The sequence below is a fragment of the Hemitrygon akajei genome, chromosome 2 (genome assembly GCF_048418815.1).
Source record: "Hemitrygon akajei chromosome 2, sHemAka1.3, whole genome shotgun sequence".
NCBI lineage: Eukaryota > Metazoa > Chordata > Chondrichthyes > Myliobatiformes > Dasyatidae > Hemitrygon > Hemitrygon akajei.
The window spans coordinates 34,876,514-34,891,729 of record NC_133125.1 but is presented as its reverse complement, the minus strand read 5'-3'; the positions used below and the strand labels follow the sequence as shown (position 1 = coordinate 34,891,729).

The 15,216-nt window shown below is 41.1% G+C and overlaps 1 protein-coding gene across 3 annotated transcripts in view; it reads left to right on the top strand.

Moving 5' to 3' along the window:
* Positions 1 to 15,216, top strand: part of LOC140740615 (transient receptor potential cation channel subfamily M member 6-like) — a 133,412-nt gene that overhangs the window by 84,435 nt on the left and 33,761 nt on the right. For all 3 annotated transcript variants that reach the window (XM_073069940.1, XM_073069932.1, XM_073069948.1), the window contains exons 24-27: positions 1,446 to 1,645; positions 4,148 to 4,280; positions 6,407 to 7,563; positions 15,055 to 15,155. In XM_073069940.1, the coding sequence (XP_072926041.1) occupies positions 1,446 to 1,645; positions 4,148 to 4,280; positions 6,407 to 7,563; positions 15,055 to 15,155 (1,591 nt within the window). The remainder of the gene's footprint in view (positions 1 to 1,445; positions 1,646 to 4,147; positions 4,281 to 6,406; positions 7,564 to 15,054; positions 15,156 to 15,216) is intronic.

Here is a 15,216-nt window from a genome sequence, read left to right as displayed (position 1 = left end):
GGGTCTTTCTCAAGGAAATGGCTGTAATGGACTCACCTATCCCTAATTACCCTGTAATCACTGGCTTGAATAGGCTACAATGGATGGCAGCTGAGAGTAAACTAAGTATGCCAGGGACAGAATTTCTATAGGTGCATGGTGGAGAGTATCCCAACTGTTTGCATCACAGCCTGCTATGGAAACGCCAATGCCCAGGAACAAAAAACGTCTACAGAAGGTGGTAGATACAGCCCAGTCCATCACAGACAAAGCCCTCCTCATCATTGAATACATTTACAAGTGGCGTTGTCACAAGAAAGCCCCACCATTCAGGCCGTGTTCTCTTCTCGCCACTACCATTGGGCAGGAGGTACAGGAGCTCCAGGTCCCACAATACCAGGTTCAGAGAGTTATTGTCCTTCAACCGTTAGGCGTCTGAACTAGCATGGATAACTTCATTCACCTCAACACTTAACCTATAGACTCACTTTCAATGATTCCACCAATAAGTATAATTTTATCAATTAATTCATTATTTGCACTATTTGTTCTTTTCCACATTGGATGCTTGTCAGTCTTTGTTAAATATAGTTCTTCATAAATGTTATTATACTTCTTTATTTTCCTGTAAGTACCCACCAGAAAATGAAACTCAAGGTAGTATTTGGTGAACATATACTTAGATAATAAATTTACTTTGGGCTTTGATAAAGTAATAGGATTTTAATGGCAACTACTAATAGAGATTTTAGTTCAATATCAGCACAGTAGCACGATCAGTAGAGCCACAGCCTCACAGGGCCAGAGGACCAGTTTCAATCTTGACCTTAGATGCTGCTTGGGTAGAGTTTGTATGCCTTTCCTTTAACTGCATAGCTTTCCTCCCACATTCCAAAGATGTGTAAACTGTAGGTCGATTGGCCTCTGTAACTTGCCTCTGTTGTATAGCTGAGTGACAGAATCTGGAAGAGTTGATAGGAATAAGGGAAGAATTAAAAAAAACAGGGTTAACTTTTGATTAGTTTAAAAAGTGATTGACGATTTGCACACACTCAGGGCTGAAAGGCTTGTTTCTGTGCGGTATGGCTCTACTTGGATTTAAATCTTTCAGCCACTATGATGGGATTTGAACTCTAACTTTGTAATTCTAGTGTTAAACTTCAATTTAACAGCAACGCTATCATATTCTATATTCTGTGCTAATTACCACTTAACTTTTAGTTGTTTCTCGATGATCTTAGTTGACTTGATTTTCTTTTCCGATATATTTAATATTATATTAAAATAATTGTTTAAATAATTTTAACTATTAATTTCTTTGAATGTAAAGGACATTCAGAAGTATTTAGAACCCTTGACAGAGGGAAATTATCCTCTGTCAAAGGTTTTCACAGGAGTTTTGTCGGGTGTCAGGTTTTGGGGCTTTAATTTGCATTGCACTAAGAGTTGAAATTGTTTTCTTTCAGCAATGTGTACTATGAAATAAAATCCATATCTAATAAACTCTGGAAATATAATCGTTACCGCTACATTATGACCTATCGGGAAAAGCCAAGGCTACCGCCACCGCTAATTATTTTCAGTCATGTGGCTTTGCTTTTGAATCGAATTTATCAACACCGAGCAAAAAATGAGGTGGATCAAGAGGACGAAGATGTTGGCTTAAGTGAGTGATTATGTTCTTCTAGTTTTAATAATACAACACAGTAGCGTATTGGTTAGCGTGACACTTTTGCAGCTTGGGTCGCTGTGGAGTTCAGAGTTCAATTCCGTCCTGGAACGTGTCCCTGTACGTCCTCCCTGGCTGCTCAGGTTTCCTCCCACAGTCCAAAGATGTACTGGGTAGGATAATTAGTCATTGTAATTTGTCCCGTTATCATTGTGTTTTTTGGGGTTTGCTGCCAGCATGGCTTAAAGAGCCAGAATGGCCTTCACCATGCAGTATGGCTAAATAAATAAGCGTGAAAGTTGGAATGGGGGCTGCACCTAGTGGTTTTCATCATGTGGTTTCTACAGGTAAGGTGCCTCACAGGATGCTTTATTGTTGCCACATGTTATGCCGAAGATGATGACAATTTATTTTGACAACGCACAGTGCTTTTTTTCTGTTAGTAGATCAGTAAATTCAATTCACATAACTGTAGTTGGAGTCTTGATAATGACTCACATGCAGTGTTGCATGAACAATTACAGGGCTCATATTGGAGTTCAATCCTACCAGCATTCTGGTTTCCTGGTTTGAATGGAGCACTGTGGTTTGTATATGTATATAAGCAGGAAATGGGATCAGTGGTCCACTGCTATATCATAGAAGCAGCTTGTCATCCTTGTCAGTTTGGAAAGTAAGATCAGGCAGATGAACCCCAGCCAGCAGTTTCCTCCAGTCCTGGTATGCAATATAGATTTGTGGAGAAGTGCTAGGTAAAAAGCAAGAGTGGTTTGTCTAGGGTTTGGCTAACAGGGGTCTTAGCCACGCATAATAAAGTTTGCTCCTTTTATCCCTACTCATAAATCTGAATTTAATTTTAAATAATATTTTGAGTGCCCAACTTGTAATCACAGTCTGGGAGATTAGTTGAGCCCCCACCAGTCTTTGAGCAAACTGAAATTTGTTTAACTAAATCTGATCGATTGATAGGGTCTTTTTAAAAGCTTTGGTTTCTGGGGTCATATGATGTGGCTTGTGGTGACTTTCTTCTCACATGCAAGGCCACCCCAGAATTTTTTGTGCATTGCTGAAATGTGTTGTGTTTGGGCATCTGGCTGGTTCAGATCAGATTTCCAAAGAAAATGCATCGAAACAATGCAACAAATGTCTTTGACCTACTACCTTAATGTTTTAATCGAAGCAGAAAGTATTTTAAAGCTTTTGCCTCAGCAGTAGTATTACTTTGCTGCCCTCCACTGGACATTGCATGAATTAATTCTCAGTGGCAATGAGTTTGCGCAAAAACATACCCAAATATACTGAAATCTCTTTCTCACGCCCCCTCCCCACCTCCACATCCGATTTGTGGATAGGTTGTACAGACACTGCAAAAAAACTCAAACATATATACTTAAAGAGAGTGAGTACTCAATTCTTTGAATAACACGGGATTTTACATCGAAGTATATTTGTTGCCGTTTCAAAGAAGGGCAGAGCATGGGTGCTGTGAATAAGTAGTCTGGTGTTAGAGACAATGTCAAAGGCTTTTAAAAACCTGGCTACACAACATCCAGCTCAATGAGTAGAAGGGATAACAAGCATCACACAGGAAATCAGGTTTAGTGTGGAGCTGGAATTGGGCATTTCAAGTTCAAGTTTATTATCATTCAGTTATACACTTGTATACCACCAAATGAAAAAACACTCATCCAGACAAGATGCAAAAGACAGTACATATAACTCACACGTATCAATATAAAGTAACATTACCACTGGTAAATTAACAAATAATAACACGCATTTGCAACACAGTTTAAAAAAGTAAACAGTATAACACTACTGGCGTTTCATACATGATGAGCCCTGAGTGGTGCCAGGGTGTTCGGTAGTCTTATGTGGCCTGGGGGAAGAAGCTGTTTCCCATCCTAATGTTCCTGTTCTTGTCCCAATGCTATGGTACCTCCTGCCTGATTGTAGGGGGTCAAATAGATTGTTAGACAGGTGCTGAGGGCCCGGCGTATGCAACTCTCATGATAAACAGACGGAAGAGAGACCCCAATGATGCTTTCATTGGTTAGAATGGGGGAGGAGGAACAGGCCTCACTTGCCTCAGTCTCCTCAGAAAATGGAGTCAGTGCTGCGCAGTGGTGTCTGTGTTTAACAGATATCAGGTCCACACCCAGTATCCTGCTTGTTCTCAAAGTGAAACTACTTGATGCTGACAATGTAGGGTGTGAGGGAAGTGGTTGTTTGATGAGGCAGTTTCAGATATATGGGCGTGGCAGGGAGCAAAGCGACTGATGACTAATTTAGAAGATTTATCATAAGATCTATGCTGTTGGAAGTCAACAAGGAGAATTATTATTTTAAATAAAAGCATTTTCTTTCTTGTTTTATTATTTCAATTCTTCAGCATTTGTGATTTTTTTTGACATTCATCAAATAATTAATTTTAAAAACATGATGCACTTGTTCATTGCTGAATATTTAAGTGGTAAACTATGATTCTGTTTTGAATAGAGTTGTACCTCAGTAAGGAGGAGTTGAAAAAACTGCATGACTTTGAGGAGCTATGTGTTGAGAAATACTTCCATGAGAAAAATGAGCATCTTCATTCGAGTGACAATGAAAGAATTAGAGTAACAACTGAAAGGTATATCTCCAGCAGTTTCTTGATTTATGGTATTAACCGTAAGCTTTCTGCTCATTAAAGTGAGGAATGTCTATGCTGAGACCATTTATCACCCGGTGTCAGCAGCAAGCACTTCTGGATCATACTTGACTGCAATGTGAGCCTCACTCAAATCCAGTCCCAAAATGCATTTTCTTCTCTTTCCCTACTGCACCAATATGACACTTCCTTTCATCAGATTTTATGTGATTGATTTTTATGAGCTTTGAGTTTATATTTACAGTGAAATATGTTGATACTATATATTGAAGACAGGATGCCTTTATCCATCAGCCTGGGCTAGATTAAACACATGGTTTAAATCTAAAATAACAATGTGCTAACTAATTGCAATAATAAATTTATATCATAGTTTCAACTTGGTAAAATAGACCTGGTCATCCAACTGCCCTGTCCTTGTTATTAGTTTTATGATTATTTGGGGACAAGGTTACCACAGAATTTTAAACTGAAATTTAAATTATATTATTAGAACAATTATACTTTGGTTGACAAACATTTCAAAAAATAATTTTGAAAATTAAGAGAAAATAGCATAGCAGGGGATAGGTTACTTAAACATTAATCTGGATATCTAGATTAACAATTCATTCAAATTTTATACTGTGGTTCTAGGAGCAGGGTAGAGACATTGTGTTGCTCAGGGCAAGCTTACTGTAAACCCAGTCAAGGATGTGGTACCATATTCGCTACTTGCTTCCATGAGTGCTGTTCCAACAATGTACTCGAAGCTCACCAGAACAAAGCAATCAGTTTGACTTGATCTGTACTTCATCCATCACCATCAATATCCAGTCTTTCTACTGTGAATTTCACCTATCTGCAGAGTGGACCATCTGCTAAATGCATAACAGCAACCCACCATGACTTCTGAGGCACCACTTCCCATTCCCACGACCTCTAGTACATGGAAGAGCAAGATCAGCGTGGAGTGCCCGAGTATCACACTGTCCTACATCTCAGAAAAAAGGGGAAAGCATTTTCACTGAATAGGTATTTATGGGAAATTATATTGTCAAATTGGGCAGTAGTGTGGAGGTATTTGGATTAACTATATTATGGTCGCATAGTTCCTGGGTGAATAATGCCAATGTTGGAAGCAGTAGCACATGAACCAGATGCCTATTTTCAAATCTTGTGAAAAGTTTGTATTCCCCAGACCTCAGAAGTTCTTTATTTGCCCGGTGGGCTGACAAAGGTGTTTGATCTGATTTAATTGTGCTTCTTTTGAGGTCAGCTTGATCACTCTGAACACCATTTCCATTAATCCATGTAAATGGCAGATGCCCCCTCTAGCATTCTGGTTATTATACAAGTTTCAAGGTTAGATTCTGGATATCTGAAAAGCAGGAAGTGCTGGAATTGTTCATCGGTGAAGCATTATCTACGAACAAGGAAACTGAGCTTATGTTTCAAGTCTTGAGAACCCTACCTGTGCCTTGGTGTAATTCATGACTCACCTGGTGTGCTCTGTCATGGTGAAGCAATGCCAGAGAAGGTTGTGGATTTTGTAATTACAAGTTGAAATTCTTAGGGCTGGCAACTTCCATGGGCATGAATCTGTAGTGCAGATCTGTACTAATTAAGATCTAAAATAACTAAAATCCATGACTGTGTGGATTTCCTTTAGTGCTCTGCTTTCCTTGCAATTTCCAAAGATGTACGTTTAGGGTAAATAAATTGTAGGCATCTTATGTTGGTGTCAGAAACGTGGTGACACTTAGCATAATCCTCGGACTGCGTCGGTCATTGATGGAAAGCAATGCTTTTAACTGTATGTTTCGATGTACATGAGAAAGCTAATCTTTATTTTTCAATCTGAAGCTAATTAATTTACCAGTTTTACCTGTAGACTTGCTAAATCCATGTTACTTTTCTGACTGGAAAATGGCAGAAAAATCCCAGCCATTGGATGGATAATCACTGTCCAGAGTTGTGCTGATTTGGTTCAGCAACAGAATTTTTAAATTTACTTAGTAACTTTAATATGGTACAGCGTTCCAATGAATTCCAGCAGATGTTCTTCCTGGCTGCTTCAGATCATGCAGTAAACTCACGGAAACTAAAATGTGCCTTTTTTTTTCTAGAGTGGAAGAAATGGCAATACACTTGAAGGAAGTAAATGAGAAAGTGCATTTTGTCAAGGAGTCCTTGCACTCTTTGGACAGTCAGCTGGGACACCTGCAGGACCTCTCAGCTCTCACTGTGGACACTCTAAAAGTGATTTCTGCTGTGGATAGTTTAAAAGTGGATGAAACATTTCTGGGGAAGAACATAGAAAACAGTGACATCCCAAAGTTGACACAAAGCTGCACCAAAGACATTTATTTGAATCCCTTGGACAATTTTTCTGTTGAGGTTCAAGCAAAGCAGAATTATTATTCTTCACCTTCACCTTCACCTTCACCTTCAGTCCTTCAGAATTTGTGTTATCTCAGTCCGTGCACTGTTACTGAATCACCTGCATCAGAAGCTCATGGTGATAACGATCAGACAGTGTACTTTGACCGGATAGTTTCCAAGCAAAAAGAGTTGGAAGCTGGTACATTCATGTCAGTTCTGTCATCTGAGCCCATGTCCCCTCATAAATGTGAACAGTCATTCCTATTCCCCTCTCCTCTTGAAAGCCCTAAGTGTACAGAAGTCCGCTTTAATATGTCGCTTCCGTGTATTCCAACATCAACCAAGTTAAACTTGCTTGTTCAGAAGCAAGCTGCTAGTCCATGCAGCATCCCAGTTCAGCTCAGCTTTCAAACAGTGTCTCCTAACAACAATGAAGTTGACAATCATGATGGAAAACTGTGGGATATTATTCCGGTGTCACCTGGGAGGGGTGATAAACTTTCATTAGGTTCACTGGCTCCTCCTGTTACTAATGATTCTTCCTTGGTACCAGGCAGTGACAGTGAAGGTGGTTACATCAACTGGGCATTCAATGAAGATGATGAAGAAGGGATCTTCAGTGCAAGCTTAAAAAATCAAAATATAAAGTGTGTACATTCTTTGCTCGAGGTGGATTGTCATTATGGGGATAGTGGTTCATGTCATACTCATTTGAAAAAAGCTCGATCCTTGTCCTGGAACTCAGAAACGAATGGGTGTAGCACAGAAAGCCGGCCATCTTTCTCCAAGCACAGTATTTCCTATTGGATAAATCCACTGAGAAAACACAACTCTTCTCAATGGAACAGCATCAGGTTAAAGATTCAAAGGGACGAAAATCAGCGGAAAAGTAAAATGAAAGGTTCTTTCTTTTGATTATATTTTGTTGTTTTCCTACTGCTCAGATTCCTACCAAGTTTAGACAAAACCAAATGTTCAAACATAATTACTTTACGAGTTGTTTCTTTCATAAGAACATAAGAAATAGGAGCAGGAGTAGGCCATCCGGCCCATCGAGCCTGCTCCGCCATTCAATAAGATCATGGCTGATCTGTCCGTAAACTCAACTCCATCGATCTGCCTTTTCCCCCATAACCCTTAATTCCCCTACTAGGTAAAAATATATCTAACTCTGTCTTAAATATATTTAGTGAAGAAGCCTCAACTACTTCCCTGGGCAGAGAATTCCACAGATTCACCACTCTCTGGGAAAAACTGTTTCTCCTCATCTCCATCCTAAATCTTCTCCCCGAATCTTGAGGCAATGTCGCCTAATTCTAGTTTCACCTACCAAAAGAAACAATTTTCCTACTTCTATCTTATCCCTTTCAACATTTTGTATGTTTCTATAAGATCCCCTCTCATTCTTCTGAATTCCAGAGAGTATAGTCCCTGGCAACTCAATCTCTCCTCATAGGTTAACCCCTTCATCTCTGGAATCAACCCTGTGAACCTCCTCTGCACTGCCTCCAAAGCCAGTATATCCTTCCTCAAGTATGGAGTCCAGAAGTGCACACAGTACTCCACCTCACCAGTACCCTGTATAGTTGCAGCATGACCTCTCTGCTCTTGAATTCAATCCCTTTAGCAGTGAAGGCCAACATTCCGTTTACCTTCTTAATAACCTGTTGCACCTGCAAGCCAACTTTTTGTGATTCATGCACAAGCACTCCCAAGTCCCTCTGCACAACGACATGCTGCAATCTTTCACCATTTAAATAATAATCTTCTATTATTCCTTCCAAAGTGGATGATCTTGTATTTACCAAGGTTGTATTCCATCTGCCAGACCTTGGCCCAATCACTTAACCTATCTATATCCCTCTGCAGACTCTCCACATCTTCTTTTAAAGAAGGAAACCTGCCCTTTATAGCCAGTTTAATCTATAAATGATGTCACTGCCACACCAGGTTGCTAGACTGTTGAACATTCGCAGGTACCTGGTGGAACGTTGACTTGTTATGAATGGGGAACAAAGGCTGACCTTGTCAAGTCTGTCCAGAAGCTGAGAAAAAATTTTAGAAGAATATTTTTAATTATGCAGTACAGATCCTCCCTTGGTTTCAAGTGCCTGGCTTATGCCTGGTATCTGGGAGATCAAAGGCATGGATTTGTCCATGGCATTTTCTGCTGTGCAGAACGAGGTTCACTGCAACATCACTGTATCTCACAGAGGAATGTCCTGGTTTAACTATACACTGCTTCCAGTTTCTGTATGTTTTTACTTAAAGATATTGCTGGGCAGCCACATTTCTAACTTGTGAATTGTTGGAGTTATGAAGGGACCCAGTTTAAATCTGGGAGTCTCTGTATGTAACATTTCATATTTGCATTGAAGTAGCAGAAATTTTTAGGCTGGAAAACTTAAAATTTAGAAATTGTCATCCCTAATTTAGAAAGTACTGTTCTCCAAAAGCAGACAATGCAGTAGCACAGCTGGTCTGGTTGATGCCATTTGTGTCTCTTTGGGTTGCAGTGTGTCGTATTATTTGAAAGCACATAATACAGAGTGCCTCATTTGTGGTAGGGCCTTTAAACTTCAAAGTCATTAAACCAACAGAAGGCAAGTAAAAAGCCATACGGAGGGAAAAGATGAAATATGAAGGTAAGCTAGCTAATGATTTTAAAGAGGATACCAGAAGTTTTTCAGATATATAAAGAGCAAAAGAGAGGAGAGAATAGGTATAAGACCTCTGGAAAATGATGCTGGAGAGGTAGTAATAGGAGACAAGGAAAATGCAGGCAAATTGAATAAGTATTTTGCATCTATCTTCACTATGTAGGACACTAGCAGTATGTCGGAAGTTTGAGAGTGTCAGGGCAGAAGTGAGTGCAGTTGCTATTATTATGGAGAAGGCACTTGGAAAGCTCAAAGTTCTGGATAGACAAGTCACCTGAAGTAGACGAACCTACATCCCAGCATTCTGAAAGAGGTGGCTGAAGAGATTGCAGAGGCAATAATAATGTTCTTTTAAGAATCAATAGATGCTGGCGTGGTTCCAGAGGACTGGGAATTTGCAAATGTCACTCCATTCTTTAAGAAAGGAGGCAGGCAGAAGAAAGGAAATCATAGGCCAGCTAGCCTGACCTCAGTGACTGGGAAGATGTTGGAGTCAATTGTTAAGGATGAGCTTTTGGGGTACTTGGAGGCACATGGTAAAATCGTCCAAAGTTATCATGGTTTACTTAAGGGAAAATCCTACCTGTCAAATCTGTTGGAATTTTTTGATGAAATAACAAGCAGGATAGACAAAGGAGAATCAGTGGATATTGAGTACTTAGATTTCAAAAGGCCTTTGACAGGGAGGCTGTACATGAGGGTGCTTAGCAAGATAAGAGGTCATGGTATTACAGCAAAGGTATTAGCATGAATAGAGGGTTGGCTGATCGGCAGGTGTCAAAGAGTGGGAATAATGTGAGCCTTTTCTGATTAGCTGCCGGTGATTGACGGTGTTCCACAAAGGTCGGTGTTGGGACCCTTCTTTTTACGTTTTTTGTCAGTGATTTGGATGATAGAATGGGTGGCTTTGCAGCCAAGTTTGCGAACAGTGTGAAGATAGGTGGAGGGGGAGGTAATGATGGGAAAGCAGGGAGGCTGCAAGAAGACTTAGACAGATTAGGAGAATGGATGGAGAAGTGTCAGATGGAATACAGTGTCGGGAAGTGTACGGTCATGCACTTTGGTAAAATGAATAAAGGCACAGACTATTTTCTAAGTGAGTGGAGGTTTCAAAAATCCAAGGTACAATGGGGCTTGGGAGTCCTTGTGCTGGAGTCCCTAAAGGTTAATTTGCAGGTTGAGTATGTGGTGAGCAAGGTAAATGCAATGTTGGCATTAATTTCAATTGGACTAGAATATAAAAACAAGATTGTAATGCTGAGGCTTTATAAAGCACTGGTGAGGCCTTACTTGGTGTATTGTGAGTAGTTTTGGGTCCCGTATCTAAGAAAGGATGTGCTGAAATTAAAGAGGGTTCAAAGGAGGTTCATGAGAATGATTTCATAAATGAAAGATTTATTATATGAGGTACATGTGAAGGCTCTATGCCTCTACTCTCTGGAATTTAGAAGAATGAGGGGTGATCTCACTGAAACCTATCAAATGTTGAAAAACCTATAGTGGATATGTAAAGGATGTTTCAAATGGTGGGGGAGTCTAGGATAAGAGGGCACAACCTCAAAATAGAGGGATGTCCATTTAGAAAGGAGATGAGGAGGAATTTCTTTAGCCAGAGGGTAGTGAATCTGTGGAGTTTGTTGCCATGGGCAGCTGCAGAGGCCAGGTCATTGAGTGTATTTAAGGCAGAGGTTGATGGATTCTTGATAAGTCAGGGTGTGAAAGGTTACGGGCAGAAAGGGGTTGAGAGGTGAATGGAACAGCCATGATCAAATGGCAGAGTAGACTTGATGGGACTGATTGACCTAATCCTGCTCATATGTCTTATGGTCTAATCATATCAAATGTTAACTCCAGTAAAACATCCAGAATGTTTTAATGTGCATTAGATACCAATCGGTATTGTTACAAGCTGTTAGGAGATACGGGAGACCTCCAGTATCACTGACTGCTAAATCTGTGAGAATTGCATCTGGGTACAGTTCCTTACATACCATGTTTGGGAAATGGAGATGCAAACCATGTTTGGGAACTGGAGCTGCAGACCATGTGGGTACAATTCCTTACAGACCGTGTTTGGGAACTGGAGCTGCAGACCATGTGGGTACAATTCCTTACAGACCGTGTTTGGGAACTGGAGCTGCAGACCATGTGGGTACAATTCCTTACAGACCGTGTTTGGGAACTGGAGCTGCAGACCATGTGGGTACAATTCCTTACAGACCGTGTTTGGGAACTGGAGCTGCAGACCATGTGGGTACAATTCCTTACAGACCGTGTTTGGGAACTGGAGCTGCAGACCATGTGGGTACAATTCCTTACAGACCGTGTTTGGGAACTGGAGCTGCAGTTCCTTACAGACCGTGTTTGGGAACTGGAGCTGCAGACCATGTGGGTACAATTCCTTATAGACCGTGTTTGGGAAATTGAGCTGCAGTTCCTTACAGACCGTGTTTGGGAACTGGAGCTGCAGACCATGTGGGAACAATTCCTTACAGACCGTGTTTGGGAAATTGAGCTGCAGTTCCTTACAGACCGTGTTTGGGAACTGGAGCTGCAGACCATGTGTGTACAACTCCTTAGAGAATGTGTTTGGGAAATTGAGCTGCAAACCATGTTTAGGAACTGGAGCTGCAGACCGTGTGGGTATAGTTCCTTAAAGACCGTGTTTGGGAACTGGAGCTGCAGACCATGTGGGTACAATTCCTTACAGACCGTGTTTGGGAAATTGAGCTGCAGACCATGTGGGTACAATTCCTTACAGACCGTGTTTGGGAACTGGAGCTGCAGACCATGTGGGTACAATTCCTTACAGACCGTGTTTGGGAACTGGAGCTGCAGACCATGTGGGAACAATTCCTTACAGACCGTGTTTGGGAAATTGAGCTGCAGTTCCTTACAGACCGTGTTTGGGAACTGGAGCTGCAGACCATGTGTGTACAACTCCTTAGAGAATGTGTTTGGGAAATTGAGCTGCAAACCATGTTTAGGAACTGGAGCTGCAGACCGTGTGGGTATAGTTCCTTAAAGACCGTGTTTGGGAACTGGAGCTGCAGACCATGTGGGTACAATTCCTTACAGACCGTGTTTGGGAAATTGAGCTGCAGACCATGTGGGTACAATTCCTTACAGACCGTGTTTGGGAACTGGAGCTGCAGACCATGTGGGTACAATTCCTTACAGACCGTGTTTGGGAACTGGAGCTGCAGACCATGTGGGTACAATTCCTTACAGACCGTGTTTGGAAAATTGAGCTGCAGTTCCTTACAGACCGGGCTTGGAAAATTGAGCTGCAGGTGGATGATCTACAGCTCATTCAGAAGAACGAGCAGAGGATATGAGCCACAAGGAAGCAGTCATACCTAGGGTGCATAAATAACAGGGTTGTTGCCACCGGTGACTTCGATTCCTCTAATACTGATTGGCCACTCTTTAGTTCAAAAGATTGAGATGGAGCAGAATTTGTTAGATGTATCCAGGGGGATTCTTGACACAATACCTAAACAGGCCAACTAGAGGAGAGGCCATACTGAATCTGGTACTACGCAATAAAAGAGGTAACTTTCATGTAGACTCAAATATCTCCAACATGAGGAGTCAGACAAAAACACAAGCGAAGAAGGATGCCTGGAAAGAACTAAAGGCTGAAAATAAAATTAACTCTGACAGCTCGTAGCAGAGCTGTTGCTGCCTTCAGTCCCATTTTATGGCCAAGTTGCTTGGGAAGCACCATTCAATGGCTTGTCTTCCACAGCTTTTTATGGTAAAGATTCCAACAGATTCACTATCCTATTAAGAATTAAGAAATTCTCCTTTATGTTAAAATTCTGGCTGTGTATCCTGTGAATGTGACTCTAAGCTTGAGGTCCCTCAGTCAGGAGAAATATCCTCCCTACAACCAGTCTAAGAAGACTTAGAAAAATGTATGCTTCAATAAGACCACCTACCATTCTGCTGAACTCCAATGAACTAAAACTTCTACATAGCATCAGTTTGCTATTCTAACAACAATACAGTCATGTCCACATTTCCCGAGGTGAACAGTAAATAGCATAAATGGATAGTTTTGGAATAAGACCTAAGAGAACACCAAGTCACCAACAACTTAAGTCTATAAATGCATTGAGAGTCAAGTACTTACAGGTAGTTTTATGTAATGATGCAGGATATGCAGGTTAGTTTAGGATTCATGCACACTTCTAGGGAAAAAAATAAAAGAAATTGCCAGATCATTTAAGAAGCAATTTACTAAGTGTTGTATATAATTACTATGCAATGCTCTGTTAGTGTATGAGGCTTTCAGGGAGGGGTAACACCTCTGGTGAAAGGGCTTGTTGAGTCCAATCTGGGGCAGCTCACTGACCTTTGGTCCCCACTGGATATTCAGCTCTCACCTGTAGCTGTTTGCATGTGACAGCAGTCACACTGCAGTACATTGCTATGACAGTCGGGGTAAACCAAGTTGAGGGTAGCCAGCTAGCTTCATACCCTGGTGAGATAGGGACATGCCCGTCCTAGCATGCAAAGTCAGCTCTGGTGAGATCTACAGTGAGATCCAATGGCCAAGAAGGCAGTTCTGCAATCTTCGCGGAGAGCGAAGGGCATGACGAGGTACAGAAGACATTGTGGTCATCCACTGAAAGCCCCAGTTGTGACAACTTCGTACCACTGGACCCGGATTTCGGAGGAACTGCCCCTGTGCACTGGCTTTTCCACTTTAAAAACTTCCCTGCACAGGTTTCCTGTCATCATCAGATGCAATGGACAAGCACCATTCCACCAGTGATATGGTGTACTAATTGGAAGTAGACACAAAAGTTGGCATGGTAATAGACAAATGCATATAGAAAATCTGGAAAATGCTGATAAACAGCTCTTAAACAAACTTTGTGTGATTCCAACAAAACTGATGATTTGAATGTGCCCTTAATAAAGGCCCATCATCGAGGCAGTTGAGCTAAAACATGAAACTGCTTAACCAACCATCTAATGAAAAGTGTCAAAAGAGCAGCAATTCCTGTTGTACAAACGAGAAAATCAGCAGATGCTGGAAATCCAAACAACACACGCACAATGCTGGAGGAACTCAGTGGGCCAGGCAGTGTCTGTCGCAAAAGTACAGTCGACATTTTGGGCCGAGTTCCTTCATCAGGACTGTTGCATTGGGTTTTGGGCCACACGCTGCAATCATGAAATGTTTTATCTCCTCCAACTTTAATTCTTGAGGTTTAAAATAAATTCTAACAACATACACAAAATGCTGGTGGAACACAGCAGGCCAGGCAGCATCTACAGGGAGAAGTACTGTCGACATTTCGTGCCGAGACCCTTCGTCAGGACTTCTCCCTGTAGATGCTGCCTGGCCTGCTGTGTTCCACCAGCATTTTGTGTGTGTTGTTTGAATTTCCAGCATTTGCAGATTTCCTCGTGTTTGCTCTTAAAATAAACTCTGTCTGGTTTCGCCTTTGTAAGCCAAGTGATTGTATTGTTCTCTAGTCTTTGCATTGCCATCTGTGTTCACTGAATTGATTCCTTTGTCAAACTGATGAATGACATCCGCCTCTTGTCAGTTGATGTTATGCAGGAATTCCTATTGCCCTCTGCAATGTTATTAATTGATTTTCAGATCTGTCATTTGCTATGAGTCATACAATCTGCCAAAAATGAAAAGTCATCTCATACTTGCATTCTACCATGTATATTTTTAACTAAAGGATTTTTTTTCTCAACTTCAGCCTCTACAAAATCGTCACATCTTTACCACTCAATGATGTCACAAAATGGCAAGGAAGCATCATGCAGAGAACAGAAGAAACAGCCAAATCTGCAGGTACCGGTGAGTAAGAGAGGAAACACGCTTAGTGATAATTAAAATAATAATGCTGTGTATACCAAAT